The sequence below is a fragment of the Rhipicephalus microplus genome, chromosome 5 (assembly GCF_043290135.1).
Source record: "Rhipicephalus microplus isolate Deutch F79 chromosome 5, USDA_Rmic, whole genome shotgun sequence".
NCBI classification, from domain to species: Eukaryota; Metazoa; Arthropoda; class Arachnida; order Ixodida; family Ixodidae; genus Rhipicephalus; species Rhipicephalus microplus.
The window spans coordinates 110,020,865-110,039,473 of record NC_134704.1 but is presented as its reverse complement, the minus strand read 5'-3'; the positions used below and the strand labels follow the sequence as shown (position 1 = coordinate 110,039,473).

General features: G+C 41.4%; 1 protein-coding gene across 1 annotated transcript in view; it reads left to right on the top strand.

Annotated features, from left to right (window-relative positions):
- LOC119184742 (glutamate receptor ionotropic, kainate 2) overlaps nucleotides 1-18,609 on the top strand; it is a 197,196-nt gene that overhangs the window by 126,274 nt on the left and 52,313 nt on the right. The window contains exon 4 of the mRNA XM_075895843.1: nucleotides 12,989-13,167. Coding sequence (XP_075751958.1) covers nucleotides 12,989-13,167 — 179 coding nt within the window. The remainder of the gene's footprint in view (nucleotides 1-12,988; nucleotides 13,168-18,609) is intronic.

Here is an 18,609-nt window from a genome sequence, read left to right as displayed (position 1 = left end):
ACGGTGACGTAAAGTAGCCGTCGGTTATTTACTGCGCAGGTAAGGTGTTCGTTTATCACTGAAGGCCACAGGACCACACTGCACTTGGTCATGGTTTCTAGAGAAGAGCTGTGAAAACTCACAGCGCATCTTGTAGAGGGGACAATGTGCATCTGGTGCATTTTTTTTTGAGGGCGGAAGCTCCTTACGTCATGGGTCGTGCGTTTCGTGTCGTCCCATGTCGTCATAGTAGCCAGTTTTCAAGGTCATAAAATTGCACTAAATGTCAATAAAAACAGTGTCACCACATATCCATGGAGTAATTGTTGATGAGTAGGGCAAAGCGTCCATCAGTCCGTTCATCCGTCTGAACATCCGCCCGTGTGTCGTGCGTGCGTTGGTTGGTGCTTCGCCCAGCTCGTCATCATTCACCTCGTGAATGATCTACGATTCTATCTAAAGAAACAATATATATATATATATATATATATATATATATATATATATATATATATAGTCTAGTAGATCCTCCGTGAGCGGTCACAACGTGGTTTATTTCGACGTTTCGGCCTAGAGTCTGGCCTTCATCAGGATTCCTGATGAAGGCCAGACTCTAGGCCGAAACGTCGAAATAAACCACGTTGTGGCCGCTCACGGAGGATCTACTAGACTATATGCAACGCTACGGCCACTCAACCACCATGCCTGCATATATATATATATATATATATATATATATATATATATATATATATATATATATATATATATATATATATATATATATATATATATATATATATGAGATCTAACAGACAATAATGCAAGGATTGTATAAGAGAAGTTATTAAAACCAATGTCATGTAAATAAGAAGAAAGAAAAGTGGGTGAAAAAAATAACTTACTGTGAGCAGGAATCGAACCTGTGACCTTCGAATAACATGTTCGTTATTCGACGGTCACAGGTTCGATTCCCTGTGAAGGTCGTAGGTTTGATTCCCTGTGAGTACATGTGTGGATGTATATATGAGATACGAATATATTTATATATTCTCGTTCATGACATATTCCATAAAAATAACTAAATAGGTTTACCTTTCAATCACCCATCAGTCACCCACCAGGCACCCTAGTCCCGAGAATGTCTGCAGAAAAGCTGAAGCTATTCTGCAGCGTCATGCAACTGATATCAGATATAAACATCTCTAATTAAAAGATCGTTGCACATTAGGCAAGTGCAAAATAAGAGATGTGTGTAATTTATGGCTTCCTCACAGCCGCCATAATTTTGCACGTATTCTGTATACGTTTAAAGGTAAATTTTTGAAGGATAGCAATTTTTCTACCAGAACTCAATGGCTGGTCAAGAAGACATGTGTATATATACCGGGTGGTGGGTGTTAAATAGTGAAGTGTGATAGGTCTGTGTGTTTAGCATTTACTTAGTATTTACTTAGTAATAGATGCGAAGCTGATGTGGCAGGTCATCGTCATCGTGCTCTCTTTCCGATTCTGGAACGCCTCTACTCTGAACTCTTATCGTTTCTGTCACAGGAATTGTTCTTCCTTGGAGAGGAAGAATTTCTGCGACAATGGTCGTGCCGATTTCTGTCCGTAGTTGACAGACGCGTTCAATTTGTCTTCCACCTGGCCTGGTTCCTATAGCCAGGTCACCGGTCAATGTCTGATTAGTGCATGTAATCAGTATGTGTTTACTATTTTTATGTGTTTGTGTATGTCCCATATGGGTGTGAGCTCTTCTATATATGCACTTTATTCTAACGCTGTAAGTTATGTAACTCTTATGAATATTGATACCTGTTGTACATATTTTCTAACATCTTCACCAAGTCTTGTAAATTCTGTACATATATCATCATGTATATTGTCCATATTGCGATTAGTGTATGTATGTAGTGTATGTAGTTATTAGTACCGTAAACTATGCACATCCTATGGACTTGGACACATTTGTTTAAATGTGTTATGTATGTTGTACTTTGTCTTTTGTTTGTTATTGTGCCTGCCGTACAGACGCTCGTTCCTTAGGTTTGTTGCGTCTTATGATAGAATAAACTTCTTCTAAACACACACTTTCTACCCATTGCCTACGCGGGTGTGACAGGAGTGACAGAAAATTCGTCACTTGTTTGCATATATTCTGCATCCCGGTAGACTAATGCTCTGTAGAATTCCTGTAGAGGGGCTGCAAGTTTTTTGTAAGCGGCGGGGCTTTCTTGAACCATGAACACCAGAAATGCGTGTTCTATATACGGGTGTGGTGCGATATGTCCACTGAAAAAACTTCGTACTTCACTTCTCTGAGCCAATGAAAACTGCTGTAGGTTACAAAATTCCGGCATACCAATTTTCTGAGCATCCTTGGTGGCGTGTACGGGTACCAACCGAAACTGGAATGACCAGCTTGTAGGCTAAAGCCCTGCAAGTGGTGCTGTACCGGCCAGCACTGCAATTTTTACGCGACAAAATACGTAAGCTAGAAGCTTTTCGCCTTCTTCGGCACGGAACAAATACGTCTGTATTCGGGGTAACCGAGTCGGGCGGAGTTGGTGACAGCGTGAATTTGATCACCATATTGACGTCAATGCTACACACCAGGCTAAAAGAACCAAAAGTGGTAGTGTCCCGAAGATCCCGAAGAGCAGTGTTGTAGACAACTGGGATCATTCCTTACAAATTGTGGTACTTGTATATGTACTTCAAAAGAATATATATGTAATCACTTTTTTAAAGCGTTCGGTTGAACCACTAATCTACGGGTAGTATTCAGGTGTTGTTCGGTTTCTCGTACCACTCAGTCACAGAATATCTTGGAGCACTTATACCGTAAACCTGGTACCACACTCTGTCATGACGACAGCTAAGCCACAATATGCCTGAGAACAATTTTCTTCATAAAATATTTAGCCACGTCAGGAGCAGTTGCTTGCTCAACAAATTGGGTTTCGCTCTACCTGGTGAAGTAGTCACTGGAGGCAATAACCCAGTAAATATTGACAGAAGGCTTCAGAAATGGACCGAGTAAAGCTATGAAGACCAATGTGAAACGTGCGAGACGCTGAAGTAGACCGGCTGATTTCTTGGGGGAATTTTCGTGGCGTTGGTTGGCTGTGCAAGTATCGATGTGCTGCGTGATGGTCTGTGTAAGATTCCGCCAGTGGTGCTTCTGCTTGATGCGCTGCCGAAATCGCGAAGCGTGTGAAGTATGGAAAAAACGCGAAGTATGTGCAAAGCAACGATGGCTGGACGTTAGCCAGTAGTGGCGTGCACGTAAAATGTAGCTAAGAGAAGAATGAACATCTATACAAGGTGCACGAGTGTCGTGGTAATAAAGTTGTCCTCGAGGAGAACATCATTGCGTAGCCGATATTCAATCATACGGCATTATAATAAAGTGCTTGCTTATTGATAACTGTGGTATTGACATAGCAAACATGTGAGTCTCCTTGCTCAGTGCTTGTAATCTATTGATCATAGCTTATATTAGTACTCAGTAAACTTCTGTCGTCTTCGCTGTCTTGTTGAACACTTCGTTCTGTTTTATGCCTATTGTATGGCGAAATTCTGGACCTTTTTTCTACCTCCTTTTTTCGACATTCTTTTGTGGCGCCTCGTAAACATGTATGGATACTGCGATCTTTGTTTCAAACATTAGCATAGTGTACTTTTAAAACAAAGCAAGTACAAAACGATGATTGACTCAGTAACTAAGCAACATAGGGTATTTAAAAAAACAACTAAATTTATATTCTCGCTTCAAACATCACAATAAAGGCTTATTGAGGATTTTCAACCGGAAGCGATGTAAACTCTGCTTTGTCTGCAAGATGGCAAGTCTTCCTCTCACGATCAATGAAAGAAAATTCTTTCACACAGTAAAGACCGCGTTCTTAGATTCTGCTTTTTTTCTCCTGCAATTTTAAAGTAACGATCGCACAATTTTAAATCACAACCGCAAACTACGTTTGTGTTGCAATGTGCATGCGCCCACGTACCTGCAAGGCCATAAACGCACCGCGATTTAAAGACAGAACTTTGTTTCTTACCTAAGCACCACACATGCGCAATGACAACATTGAAACAGAATCCTTTTTGTTTTGTTCTTCTGTGTTCCGACTGCATCGAGACGTACTGAGCAAGCGCGTAACAACGGACCACAATTTCACTTCATGTCCCCGAGAAACCAATAAAACAATTACAGTAAAATGAAAGCGGGTAAAAAGGCGACGAAAACGGCAGAGAACGCTTCGGCAGAGAGTACACGCTGTTCGTCTGTCTGACCCCTTTTTTTATCCCGATAGTGTTTTATGCCGGGGTCCACCATGGCTCGGTGACGTATTTCCGTCACGGATATGACGTAAACATTTAATAACATGATTGCACAGAATGTTAAAAGTAAGCAAGGCAGCTACGTATTTGTCCTGCCCAATTAACAACTTTTGAGCTGTACTATCTAAGTAGCACTGTATCTATGCAATTTTGTTTTTACTTCTATATTTGTAAGTCAAATAGACAGACAGTTGTAACCGTCGCCAAGTAGGTGCGACAAGTCCTTTTTTATTTTTTATTACAATAATTAAATACATAATTGCAAAGGAAAAAGACGAGAAGGAAATGTTTCGCAGTGGGGCATCAAACCAGCGACCTCGCGCTCTTCAGCGCGCGACACTAACCACTACACCACAGAGTGATTATCCCTTCACGCGTTAAGGGCCAGCTATTTATATAGATCATGTACCGTTGGCGGTCTTCAGAGCTAGGAAACTTCAGTGCGTTTTGGTCATCAGTAGCGAGATGGCACGACGACCGCGCGTAGGGCACGCTCTCTCTAAAGGTTGTCGTGCCGCACCAGCCGTGCGTTGCTGTGCGCGTGCTTCTCCGAATGGCGTGGTCAAAATGGCTATAGAAGTTCTCTAGCGTGATGGCTCATTCGCGGGCATGCTTTTTTTTGGGATTCGGCTTCTTTTTCTTCCACCACAAGTTTCTTTCAAGTGAAGGGAGTGTGAACGTCGACTTGCTCGCTGCTGAGGCTGCGTTTACGAAAGGAGCTCACTGCTAACACACAGTGTGAGAATCGCGGCAGTTGTTTGTCCGCTGTTATCCTGTGTATGCTCCTTTCAAGTGTGCTCACTGCTTGAGGTGCGCGCTGCTGCAAATTTCAAGCAGCTGAATATTTTTCGCGTGGCATCGAAGTTTGTTATTGCAGCGTTAATTCCTTCGCCCTTGTGGTGAACCATGCACAGTGAATGCTCCACTATCCCTGCGAGGACTCGTTTCACTTACGTGTGACACCGATTCCGAAAAAGGGGATCAATCACGTTTTTTTTGTGTGTGTGAATGCATTTTAAAATGGAATGACAATCCATGGGTGCCGCTGTGCAGAAGCCTCTGCAGACATCAACGTTTTTACTAATAAACGGCGCCTTATATTGGAAAACTTAAAGAAATATGAAAGACGTTTACGTTAACCAAGTTATGTGTGATTGCCTCTCCCAGAATGCATAGAACGAGAAGAAGCGGAAATGAGAACAAAATAGTACGAAAAAAATGCGAAGTTATGGACGTGGTTACACAAATCGTCGTGCTTCACGCAATCTGTGCTGCTGGGAAATCTGCGTCGTCTTGCGAGAACGTCTTGCGTTTTTGTGGTGTCTTTGTATGCTGGTGAAGTCGATGCAGGGTAGACTAGCGCATCTGCAGCTGGCCTCACTGCAGATGCGGTGAACCGCGTAGGGTCGTTTTTCATGTTAATGAAGCAGCTTGTTGGGTTCTGGTTTTCTCAAATGCAGTTTTCACAACGAGTGCCTTTCTTACATGAGCACTCCGTTAGACTTTTCTTTTCAGTATTTCATACCTTCCTTCATTGCTCGACAATTCAAGACATATAGGGAGACTTTTGTAGGTAACTTGTTTATCACATTTGTCACTTTTTTGTACTTTCCTTCGGCCATATTTTTATTTTGTAGTTTAACTACATGATATATGTCGAAAAGGCAGTCGAGAAAAGTAAAAAAAAATAACATAGATATAGAATAGTCAGTTATCTTAGCTGACCTATTTTCATGCTTGAGTGATGTGCTTTTTGCGGTAGAAGGCATTTCGCTGGTTTATGATCTCGTTCGTTGATCACGTGCATATTTCGTTTGCTCAAAAGCGTACAAATTCTAGTTGATGATATCAATTCCGAGTTTCCGAATTCCGAGATAATTTAGAAATTTTCAATCAGTGGCTTCTTTTTTCTGCACTCTATCAAAGACGCCCTCCTGTAATGCTTATTTCAATTTATTATACTTTCAAGTTTCCTTTCATGCTTAGGGTTTGCAATTTGACTACGCGTAAAACTATGCTTGCTGCGGGATGATATCTCAGGTCTTCAATGTGGCTTTCGAAAATTTTGCAAGAATGTTTGTGATGACCGCTACTTACTGATACATGCCCTCAATTTTCATTCTATCAGGGACCGCCCAACCACCCCTGATGTTTTTTAAACGTTTCAAGCAAAGGCGCGCATCGTGTCCAGAAAGTCGTCTGGATCAACAATTCTTCATGTGGCAACGCTACGAGCCAGCAAAGCCCCACAAATTCCAAGAAATAAATTTTCCTTCTTTCCAGGCCTTTCTCGCCTTCGCGTGACGCGTCATTGGAATACCTCTCACGCGGTGATCAAAATATGCTGTGATTGGTCGATCAAGAGCCTAGGACTTCCGCTCAGTGTGCAAGTAGCAGTCCGCTCTACTTCTTGGTCGTCATGCAGCCCATGTCCGTGCGCCCGCTGATGACTCAGCTACTGCAGTCCGTATCGTAACTTCGATAACTAAACCCGAGTGTTTTGCGATAGCGCAGCGTAGGATCCATAATCGTGTAGGCACGACCATGGTTCGCCAACAAGAACGCAGCTGCGACGCAACTGACAGAGTCAGCGGACGTAGTCGCGGCAACCGGAAGTAGACGGTGTTTCGAGCACCGCGTCAGCGATGACGTATGCCACGCGATACTAGGAGGAACATGGGAGGGGTGCTCAGCGTGAGGGCAGAGTGGCTTGGGAGAGGATACCATGAAGGGTATAGTGAAGGGGAGATCAAAAAGAAGCGATCGCCACGGTTTCGATAATCAAACGCGTCTAACTTCGCCTAATGGCACCTTTTTGAGAAATTATCATGACCGTGTCCATCATACACTTATGCGCAATTTCCCCACCACAACCGAATGTCGACCTCTGGGTGGTTTAGGAAATTTTAAAGCTGTGCTCCGCTTCACGTGGTCATCGTCATCATCGTCATCAGCCTGGCTGCACCTACTGCAGGACAAAGGCCTTTCCCATGTTCCGCCAGTGAACTCGGTCGTGTGCGTGCTGCTGCCATTTTATACCCACAAACTTTCTAATCTCATCTGCCCACCTAACGTTCTGTCTCCCACTTGCCTTCTCTCGAATCCTGTCAGATATTCTTAATAACCAGCGGTTGTCCTGCCTACGCACTACATGACCAGCCCATGTCCTATTCTTTTTTATTTTAACTATGATATCCTTAACCCTGGTTTGCTTCCTGTTCCACTGTGCTAATTTCTTGTCTCTTAAGGTTACAGCTATCATTTTCGTTTCCATCGCTCACTGCGTCGTCCTCAATTTAAGCCTAACCTTTTTAGTAAGCTTCCAGGTTTCTGCTACGTATGCAAGTACCGGCGAGATGCCGCTGGTATATACCTTGCCCTCAAGGGATAGTGGCACTCTACCACTCGTGATTTGAGGGTGTTTTCCGAATGTGATACACTCTATTCTTATGCTTCTAGCAAGATCAGTCTCGTGGTTTGGCTCCGTAGTTATTTATTGCCCTAAGTAGAAGCAATCTTTTGCAAATTCAAGTGCAGTATTACCTATCTCAAAGCACTGCTCTCTTCGGAAGTTGCTATACATTACTTTCGTTTTCTGCAGATTAATTTAGGACCTACCTTTCTGCTCTCCTTGTTGAACTCTATAATCATGAGTTGCAATTCTTCCCCTGAGTTACTTAGCAATGCATCGTAATCAGCCAATCGTAGGTTACTAAGGCACACTCTATTGACTCTTATCCCTAACTCTTCTCGTTCTAGGCCACTGAAAACCTCCTCTAAGCACGTGGTAAATAGTATTGGGGAGATTATATCCCCTTGTCTTACACCCTCCTTGATTGGTACTCTGTCGCTTCTTTATGGTGGTTGTTGACACTCTGGAGACTTCTTGCAAGATGTTTATATACGCTTTGTCGACGCTCTGATTATGCAGTGTCTGCATGACTACTAGTGTTTCTACGAAATCAAATGCCTTCACGTAAATAATGCTAGCTATGTAAAATGATTAGCTGTATTTTGAGCATTTCTCTATAACTGATTGATTGTATGAATGTGGTAGATTATTAGGTAGCCTGTCCAAAATCTTTTGTAACATTTGTAAATAACTTGTAACGACGGAGAGAAATCTGATCAGCCTGTAATTCTTCAAGTTATTGTGATCTTCTTATTTATGAATTAAGAATTTTAGCATTCTTCTAAGGTTCTAGTATCCTCTCCGTTAGTGAAAAACTAGCCACCCTGTTTACGTAGTGTTTACCGACGGATGAAATATATGTGAACCTAAATATTGTCTTATAACCCTTGACACTGCTGAAGCGAGTACTCTCAATTCTGTTTGAAAATCTCAAGATAATCATTTAGTTGCTGCCTGCAGACTTCATGCTTAAAATACTTTGATACTATATGGTGTACTCAAGAACCTCAGGCTAACTGAATTTTCTGAAACTAGCTTACGCCATGCGCTGCCAAAATAGATTTCACTCCAGGTGAGACTTAGAAAGAACAGTTAACAGTAGCTTACCATTTGCATCCATGCGTATTTATGCTCACGGTAACCTCGATTGTCTGAATTGAGATCTTTTATTGCATTATCAGTCACAACCTTGCTATTTAATATTGACAAAATTCGATGTCCGTTAAGCAAGTTCTCTCAGTATTTTTCAAATGCAGGAATTGCCATTGAAAACAATTTTACACTTTTCAAGGGCGCTGTTTTACAATTCAAGCGATCAGGAGGAGCATCGTCCAAAGTTGTACGGGCAGAACACACGCCTTCGCCAAGCTTGCGCTTCGTGAAAGCTTTCATAATTTCTCTTTGCCCCGTTTCTTTAGATCACGATACAACAGTGGTGTTGTCGAGCAGACAGACATCTGTGCTAGCGGGCCATCAATAGATGTCACATACGATAAAAAATTTTTTACAGGAAAATTTAGAAAGTTTACAAGGCCAGAATTGACGATAAGACGCAGATGGTTGCTCTCCTTTCGAGTACTTTGTGCAGGTTCACACTTCCCTTCTTTCTATCGCCTTGTATATATGTGCCAGGTTTTCATCAAATAAACGGTTCTTATTTCGCACTTGACCTGGACTTTACCTTTGCTTTTAGTGTGTGTTTCTTTGTATTAAAACAGCACGTCTCAAGGGTCAACCATGTAAAACGAATCGCAGCCGATGCTCTGGCAATTCTAGTTGACATTTTATTTCTTCCTTCGACATTTTTATTTCTTCCTGCCATTTGCATCGTCTTGACGCGTTCAAATACAATATTTTACGTAGTTTGCTTGTTCTCGGGTTGCTAGAAATTTATCTTTTTAATATCGATGAAATGCCTCCACCAGTGATTACCTTTTCATGTAAGCTATTGTGCTCCTCTTTGTTCTTTACACAAACGTACGTGCAGACGTATACAATTTATCTTTCATAAAACCCCCTCCCCTTCAAATTTTTTCTCTTTTATCGATCAGATTTTTCTCTGGCACGAATCTCCCGATGTCGCGGCATCTGTCATGTTGCGTAGGTTTTGCATTCCTTTTTTTGCTTTGCTTTTGCAATCTAATTCCTGGGCTGTCACTCGGCTCAAGCCATTGTTATTTATCTGCCCGCCGTGGTTCTTCTAGGCCTGAAACGATTCAGCTGGAAGTCTCCTCCCGTTGCCAGACAAGCGGCGAGCAAAAAAAGAGGGTGGTTCTTTATGACAGAAGAGAAATATTTTCAATGGAAGCGTGTCGTGGCTTAGTCGGAACGCACATAGACGCTTACTGTGACTGCGCACCAAATGCGCAGTCGGACATGCACCGTCTGCCTCTCGATCCTGTCATGGACTTTTATTTCCACGCCTGCATTGGCTCGCACTTTCCCGAAAAGAAACCTTCGTGACAATGAACCTCCAGTATACCATGGAATTACTTTGATTCTTTAGAGTATTTCCTAGATATTTTGGTCTATGGTATATTTCCAAATTCACTACGTGATTTTATGTGGAGCTGTGGAAAGGATCTTGTGCCGGCAAAAATAATTGACTTTCGCAGAATATATATGACATAAGAAACTGTTGAATCAGACAGCTTTTGCTGGTAGCATAAATAAGTAGTGGTGGGAAAACTGTTACACAGACACTCCAAACATCGAATGCATTTGAATCGGCTTTTCCCGACATAATGTGTGTCATTGTCATTATTGTGTGTCATTAGTTCCCAGTCAACACTGGGTTCTCCCTGGCCGCTCATCTACCGCATATCCTGCTAGTTTTATGATGCAAATCCCCCCCCCCCCCCTATTTCTCGGAGAGAACAGGTTGACTTAGTCTCCTGAGACCTGAACAAGGCTTTTGGCGCAGTTAGCCACTCAGTGACGCTGGTTGGTTTTGCAAACTTTGACGTTGACTCTTCAGTTGTGCATCTACTGGCGAAGCTATCTGTGTTAAGTGGCCGCAAATGGTTGAACGCCTTTTTGCACCAAGTTACTATAGTGAGGTCCCTCAAGAGTCGGTATTAGGCTCACCCTTATTTTTTATGTAGACGATCTTTCTTTTGCATATTGTTATTCTTGTTCTATCTTATATGCCGATGAAATCAAGATGTTTAATGAAATTTATTCAGTTAACGACTGTCGGCTGCTGCAGCCAGACTTAAGATTTTATCCGAATTTCGCGACAACAATAACCGATACCTGATTACCTGAAAGACCAAATTCATCAATATATATCACAAAACAACCATCGTGTGTTTTTCATGCTCTGTTAATACCACGTTCTTATCTAAAGCTTATATGTTCAGTAATTTTGGTGTTATTGGTGTTCAGTTTGAGAGCATGCTAACTTTTTCTGCTCACACTAAACGTGCTGCCTTGCGTGGCCTTCGTTTTTTGGGGTGTGTTTGCAGAATCTCACGAGAAACTGGTTCTTCTACTCTCTTCTACATGTCGCACACCGCAATATGTCTTTCTCAACTTGAATATGCATCTGTGATCTGGATTATCATACCTAAATCAGGCAGTACCGCCATTGTGCGAGTCCAGAGAAAATTCATATGCATCGAAAACAATCGTCTCGCTGAAAATGACTCTGGATCTGGTTTTAACACTGCCGCATTGTTACCAAAGCCATCACTTCGCTGTCGGCCACATCGCGTTGACCTGCTGTTTTTAAAAGCATGGTGTGATATCCTGCCCTTTACTTCTCAGATGTATGAATTTTTGAATTTCGTGTTAGTTAACAAGAAAGCATTGTTCATTTCATGTACCTGCAAACTTCATCCAACACTCTAGTGCTCGTAATATACAGTCTCTATATAGCTAGCTTTCTTAATCTGCATGCTTTTCATAGTCCACAGTCAATATCTTTATCTGAGTCTTGCTCTGTCGTAACACAGTTTTTCACAAAGTACATATTCTTCCAGTTTCCGTCTTTCAGAAAGCCTTCCGCATAGTCGTGTGGATATCCCATTTTTTTCTCTCTGATTCCTGTATTTTTATTTTTTCCATTTTGCGTTGATCACTTTTTGTCTGTGCGTATTTGCTCCTTTTATTTGATATCTTTATGTGAAATCTGTCTTTAATGCATTGCTTATATTTATTGTTTGATTTTTACGTGCGTCTGCTGAAATATCTTATGTCTGTTCCTGGCCACGTTAAAATGATGATTGCTTGCTCGATTGATGGTGCTAATACTTGATATTGATTGTAAGACACGCTGTGGAAGAGAGGAGGTAGGGAAGGAGGAGGAAAAGTGTTGCCAGTTTAAGGGCGCGACACTCCACTATACTCCTCCCGAAAAGAAGAAACAGAGGTTATGCACAGATGCGAGGAGTGTAGTAAATCGCCAACAGTACTGTTTACGCAAATTTTACCTTCAGAAGTCCCAATTATTCAAGTCTACATGCGGAAGAAGATGCGAAAGAAATATTATTAGGTTGTTCATGACACGACGATCAGGCACACGAGCTACTGCAATATGTAAAGGCACAGAAGCGTTGTCCTTTGTGTGTCAGAAAAATGCTAGGCCCCGGAACAAAGTGTGCCTTGCTAAAATGTGCACTATTGAGAGTGAGTGACATTCCAGAAATGAGTGGTTCACTAAAGCAGATAAAGTGGAAACATAAGGGCTGATGATATGAACACTATTTGGCCTACGATGTCGCGTTCTGTGCAACTTCATTTACACACACGTCATCTTTCCGTAAGACTGGAGTTTGCTCATCTTCAGTGGCGCTACCTAATTAACTTTTGGTGTCATTGTAATTAAATACGAAGCGTATATATGTGAAATTTATGGCTACACGATTGTACTGTTTTTTGTCTTGTTGTTCTTGGAGCTATGTGAATGCATTATTAGGAACCCTGTCTAGCTTCTCTTTCGCGCGAATTTCTTTGATTTTTGTGATTTTAGACTATCCTTATTATTGGTAAGAAAGACTAGCCACTACCATAATAAAGCGCGAGCACGGCTTATAAAATATATAAAAAACGAAGCAAAAGTGCATGAAAATAATAAATAACATATAAAAACAGGGATAAGCTGCAGGCCTCATTTGTTTTGTTTACGAGCACGGCAGTGGTTTTATTGACATAGGTTTATTCCTGCACGCGAACTCTCGCTAAAGCTCTACATGCTCAACATTTCATTAGTACATCATATTTCACTGCTGCTTAAATTCTTCACAGCTATCCTCCGACTTCGAGAAGTGCTGCGCTTGTCCCCAACGGGTGACGTCACCTTCCGACTACGGCAGTGTGCTCCCGGTGAAGAGCTACGCAAGGTGTTTCGTGAAGTGGGACGGAGAGGCGAATCAAACATCCTGTTGGACGCGCCGACGCATCGCGTCAAAGAATATTTAAAGCAGGTGAGCGGGATCAACGTCTATTTTTTTTTCACTGCGCAGCTGTTCATGTCACACCTTCCTGAATTCTTCGTGTCGTGTTGTTCCTATGCAAAAATACTCAGTGACCTCCAGGAATCGGTCATAGGACAAATGAATTAAAGCGGTAAATGTGAGTCAGTATACGCATTCTTTCAAGTCGAGTTAGTGGAGGCATTGCTTTGACGTAGACATTGTTACGACTCTACAAACAATGTGTTGCAGCTAAGAAGCATCATTACGTATACACCATAGCACCTAAATACTTAATATACCTAAAGAGAAAGCAGCGAGTTGGAAGTGCTTTCTATATACATTTTGAAGGAATGATGAGGTTAAGTTTTGTTCAGAGATGTCTTGACTTTTTTTGTTCAGTGTAATGCACTTTCCTAGCCTGATTAGTTCAGCCGTGTTAAAATTAGTGGAACTTTACAAAAGCTAGCATATCGAACCATCTTTGATATTTGGATATGCCAACACTGTACCATGTTTTACTGCTATACCACTCTCCTCGAACTCATTACGCACGCATTTGTGGTATTTTAGCTGACTTTCAAGAGCTCTGGCCGATTTCAAAGAATTTATTGCTTGGTTTATTTTGAATATGCTCTTCAGAGCTAACATAGGCAGATGATTACTGTATTGTGAAATAGGTGTCGCGGATTTGTTCTCACCTGGGTAAACTGCTTCATGAGCGGCGTTTCGTTTTTCTTCTTTCATAATATTACGCAATCAGTGGCCTCCTCACTTCTAATTTGTCATCGGAACAGCTTTAAATGTTTTCTCTTTATATTGCATTTCTCACACAACATGTATAGTTTGCTCTCAATCAAAATCGTGCAAGATGGTGCCATTAGAGCTTAAAACTCACCTAAAAATATTGTGTTGCAAGAACGTGTCAGTTCGCTTATGGCGCTAGTATCTAAACAACAACAACAACAACAACATCAACAACAACAAGAACAACAACAAAAAAGTGGTTGCCCAAAGTTTCTGAAGCAAAAAACGATGCGCACGCTTGACCTTCCTCCGCACTTAAACATTCCCACTTTTCTAGCTTTCGCGAGCACCGTTGAAGTTCATTGTAGTTTTGATAGGTTCTAACCAAGTTTTTTTCTTTTCGTGATTTCTCATTCTGCGACACGTGGCTGCTTTCGCTCCGCTAACGGCCAATATTGGGCGGCGCTCGTAAAGCAGCCTGCCACCAAGGCACCGCCTACGATGGTGGCTGCCTTTCACGCAAGCGCACTTCAATAAAACATCTCTTCCCCGGAGGCCGATACTCTTGCGAGCGAGCTAAGCGGACATCCAAGTGCAGTAGTGTACGGGAGGCTTCCACTGCTACGCAGTTTGTGTTGTGCTCCAAGCACGCAGAGAATGCATCGCATTGCAAACGACACCAGGCGACATAATTGCACTTTAGCCGACAGGGAGGCATCACCCAAACTGTCGACAGCACTCGGAGTTATAGCACACACTCGCGATTTGCTTGTGCCCTTCATATTGGGAGTTGTGTTTGTACGGATAACTGGTTGCTACGGATTGCCGTGTATTCATAACGAAGATGTTGTTAGTGTGGGGTGATAAGACATATTTGAAGACTGTAGAATGTACTATTCGGCCAGCACCTATTTGAGCAAAACCACAAGTTACTTCCTTTTCTTTTTTAATAAAAGTCGCAATCTGGATGCCTGAGATCTTCGCAGAACTGAAAATTGACTGAAGATTGCCTTTAAATAGCATTCAGCGGAGCTCAACAGAATTTCTTTCTCACATCAAGTGTCATTTACACTGTTCTGTTGTGAGAAATGTCTTGCCGATGGTGTTTCGCTGTGAAAAAGTATTGAACAGAATAGTCATGGTTGTTTCAGTCATTACTGTTAGTTACAGTCATTGGCAATGATTGCAATCGTGACTACGTGCGTAATGATTAGTACAGAAAGGACCGCAGTATTCATTACTGCTTTAATGTTGGCGCACTTTGAAAATTTTTGAAACTGCTTCAACTTGTAGCATATCTGGCAACACAAGATTCCTTTATATTTTTGAGTTCTGATATGTCTTTCGCCATGAAAAAAATCTTTTTATATTTGTGCTTCAATATATAATTTTGCCATGAAATGGTACAAGATAAAGATGGTGCAGGTGTACGCGCCTACATCGAGCCATGAAGAACATCTGGTTGAAAGCTTATACAAAGACGTAGAGTATGCAGTTATTAAGTAAATACACAGTAGACTATACTGATGAGTGACTTTAATGCCAAACTAGGCAAGAAACAGGTCAGAGACTATGCCGTGGGGGAGTATACCATCGGCTCTAGAAATATCAGAGAACAGTTATTAGTAGAGTGCACAGAACGCAATTATAAACGGATCATAATACCTTCTACAGAAAACGGACTAACCATAAGTGGACACGGCGGAGTCCAAATGGTAAATTTAAAAATGAACTGAACTTTAATCTCTGTGCACAGCTAGGCATTTTACAGGATGTAGAAGTAGTTCGCAAGAGACTATGCAATGACCATAGAATTACAAGATCTCAAATTCATCTGGATTAAAAACAATCAAAGGCATAAAATGATACGCCAGAAGCCAAAAAAGAGCTAGCGGTGAAAAAGTACAGGAATTCTGAATTTTAATTCAGAATAAATTCACAGCTCTAAACGAGGTGACCGACATTAGCATTGACACAATGAATGATACTCTTCCTGATATCATTAAACAATGTGGAACAGAAGTTGGACGTTCAGTCGCTAGACAAGACACTGGCAAACTATCCCAGGAGGCCAAAATCTTAATAAACGACGACAAACCACAAGAACTTCTAATAAAACTGACGAGATAGAGCTAGTAGAGCTTTCGAAGCTCATCAATAGGCGTAAGGTAGCTGACATCCAAAAGGAACCCATGATAGAATCGAGCACGCTGTTGAAAGCGGCAGAAGCTAAAAGCTGCACAAACTTGAGAATAAGCAGAAAGCGAACGTATGCATCAAGAGATAAAGAAGGTATTGTCATAACCAACATGAATAGGATAGTTGAGATGGCGGAAGATTTCTACAAAGAGCTGCACAGAAGCCGAAATAACCAGGGTTATATCGTAAAAAAGAATAATAGCCCAGAAAAATTTGACATCTTACCAGTAATGACGGGGGAAGTATTTAAACTCCTGTAAATATGCAAAAAAGCAAAGCAGCTGGCGAGAATAAGGTAACAATAAACCTGCTGAAAGATGGTGGTGAAGTGTGTTAGAACAACTAGCCACTTTATATATAAAATGTCTCTTGAGAGAAAGGGCACGGGAACCTTAGAAAAAACGTCAAAATCATCTTAATCTATAAAAAAAAAGACGTCAAGGACTTCAAAAATTACGGGCTCATGAGCCTACTGTCTGTTCTATACAAGCTATTTACAAAAATATTGTCTAATAAAAGGAAGGTGACATTAGAGTTCTATTAATAAAAGAAACAAGCAGATTTTATTACAGGTTACTCCACAATAGACCAAATTCCTATTATCAATCACGTAATATAGAAATGTGCGGAATACAGCCAACCCATATACATAGCCTTCATAGATTACGAGAAGGTGTTTGACACTCTCGAGGCATCAGCATTGATGCACTAAGTAATCAGGGCATTGATGAACCCTACATAAACATAATGGACTAAATATAGAGTGGATCCACAGCCGCCATAGTTTTCCATAAAGAAAGTGAATGAATTTCAATAAAGAAGTGTCTCTCCACTGCTATTAACCGCGTGTGTACAGGATGTTTTCAGGGTCCTAAATTGGGAAGAGATAGGGGTAAGAGTTAATGGAGAGTATCTTAGCAACCTTCGATTAGCTAATGAAATTGCTTTGATGAATGAGATGATAAATTACAGCTTATGATTCGTTAACTCGACATGGGAAGCTGAAGTGTAGGTCGGAAAAGTAAAATGCATAAATTTAAAGGAACGTGCAGCAGTCTCGTCAGAAAACAGCATTTTGGAATAGACAGGGAGAAGATCGAAGTTGTAAAGAAATATGTCTACTTAGAAAAGGTAGCAATCGCCGAGCCCGACCATGAGAGTGAAATAACCAGGAGAATAAAGATGGAGCGGATAACATTCGCAAACATTCTCAAATCGTGATTGGTAATCTGCCACTAATCCTCATTAGGAAAGTCCATAACAGCAGCATCATGCCGGACCTAGCTTACGGAACAGAAAGCTGGACGCTTACGAAGAGCGTTCGGCATATATAGAGGACGGCGTAGCGAGCGATGGAGAGGAAAACAATAGAAGTAACCTCAAAAGACAAGAAGAGAGCAGAGTTGGTCAGGGAACAAGCCTAGGTTAACGATATCATAGTTGAAATCAAGATGAAGAAATGGGCATGGGCTGTGCATGTAGCGCGTAGGCAGGATATCGTTGGTCATTACGTGTAACTGACTAGATTCCCAGAGAAAACAAATGCAAGACGAAAGAGAACGTTAGGTGGGCCAATGATAATAAAAGTTTGCAGCTATAACGTGGCAGCAGAAAGCACAAGACTGGGTTCATTGGCGGATCATGGAAGAAGCCTTTGCCCTGCTGTCGGTGTAGTCAGGCTCATGATGATGATTTACATACACCAAAGCAAGCCATAAAGGGAGGCATACTAAGTACGCGCTGAGGATTACTGTGTAGAGAAAGTTTTCTGTTGCATAATTGCGTAACTGTTCAGGAGCCTTACACCAGCATATGGACCAATATAATTTCAAAGCACACCATAGAAAACATTTCTCACCAGCAAGGTCTTTACTTAACATTTATCGTACAATGATATCAATGAAAATGCCTATCTCTAGAGGTACATGGATAACAATTACGCGCGAATAAAAGTATTCTTAAAATTGTATGTATAATGTAAAAGGCAATAGAGAGTATCAATACCATACGGGTGAGGAGTCTCATTTATTTCTTGGTAGTCGAAGTATTACCCTTATAAAAAATATTAGAGCACAATTGACAATTCTCAATAATGGAGGCGATAACAGGCACGCTCTTTGCACGAATTGCAATATCGCATCCACCATGCATATACAGTGGTTAAGAACGGCATCTTCGCAAGACCTGACTGGAGTAAGGTATGAAATGTCTAGTAATAAGCCACAGTTAGGCATCTTTAGGGAAGTTTCATTCTTACAAGCTGTTCATGCACGTGCCGTAAAGTCATGGCCATAACTTCTAGGTTTCGTTGATTGGGTGCGATATGACAACGTGAAAATAATAGGCATTGGTTAAAAGGAACCCCGCTTCCCTGACATCGGTGAAATATACGTTAAGCTCAGACACTATACTGCAGGGCAATATTTTTATTCTGCTCACCAAGATTTGTTCTTGACTGGCTCGTTTAATATTAATAATAATATTAGTTTATGATGTTGTAAGTGCAAT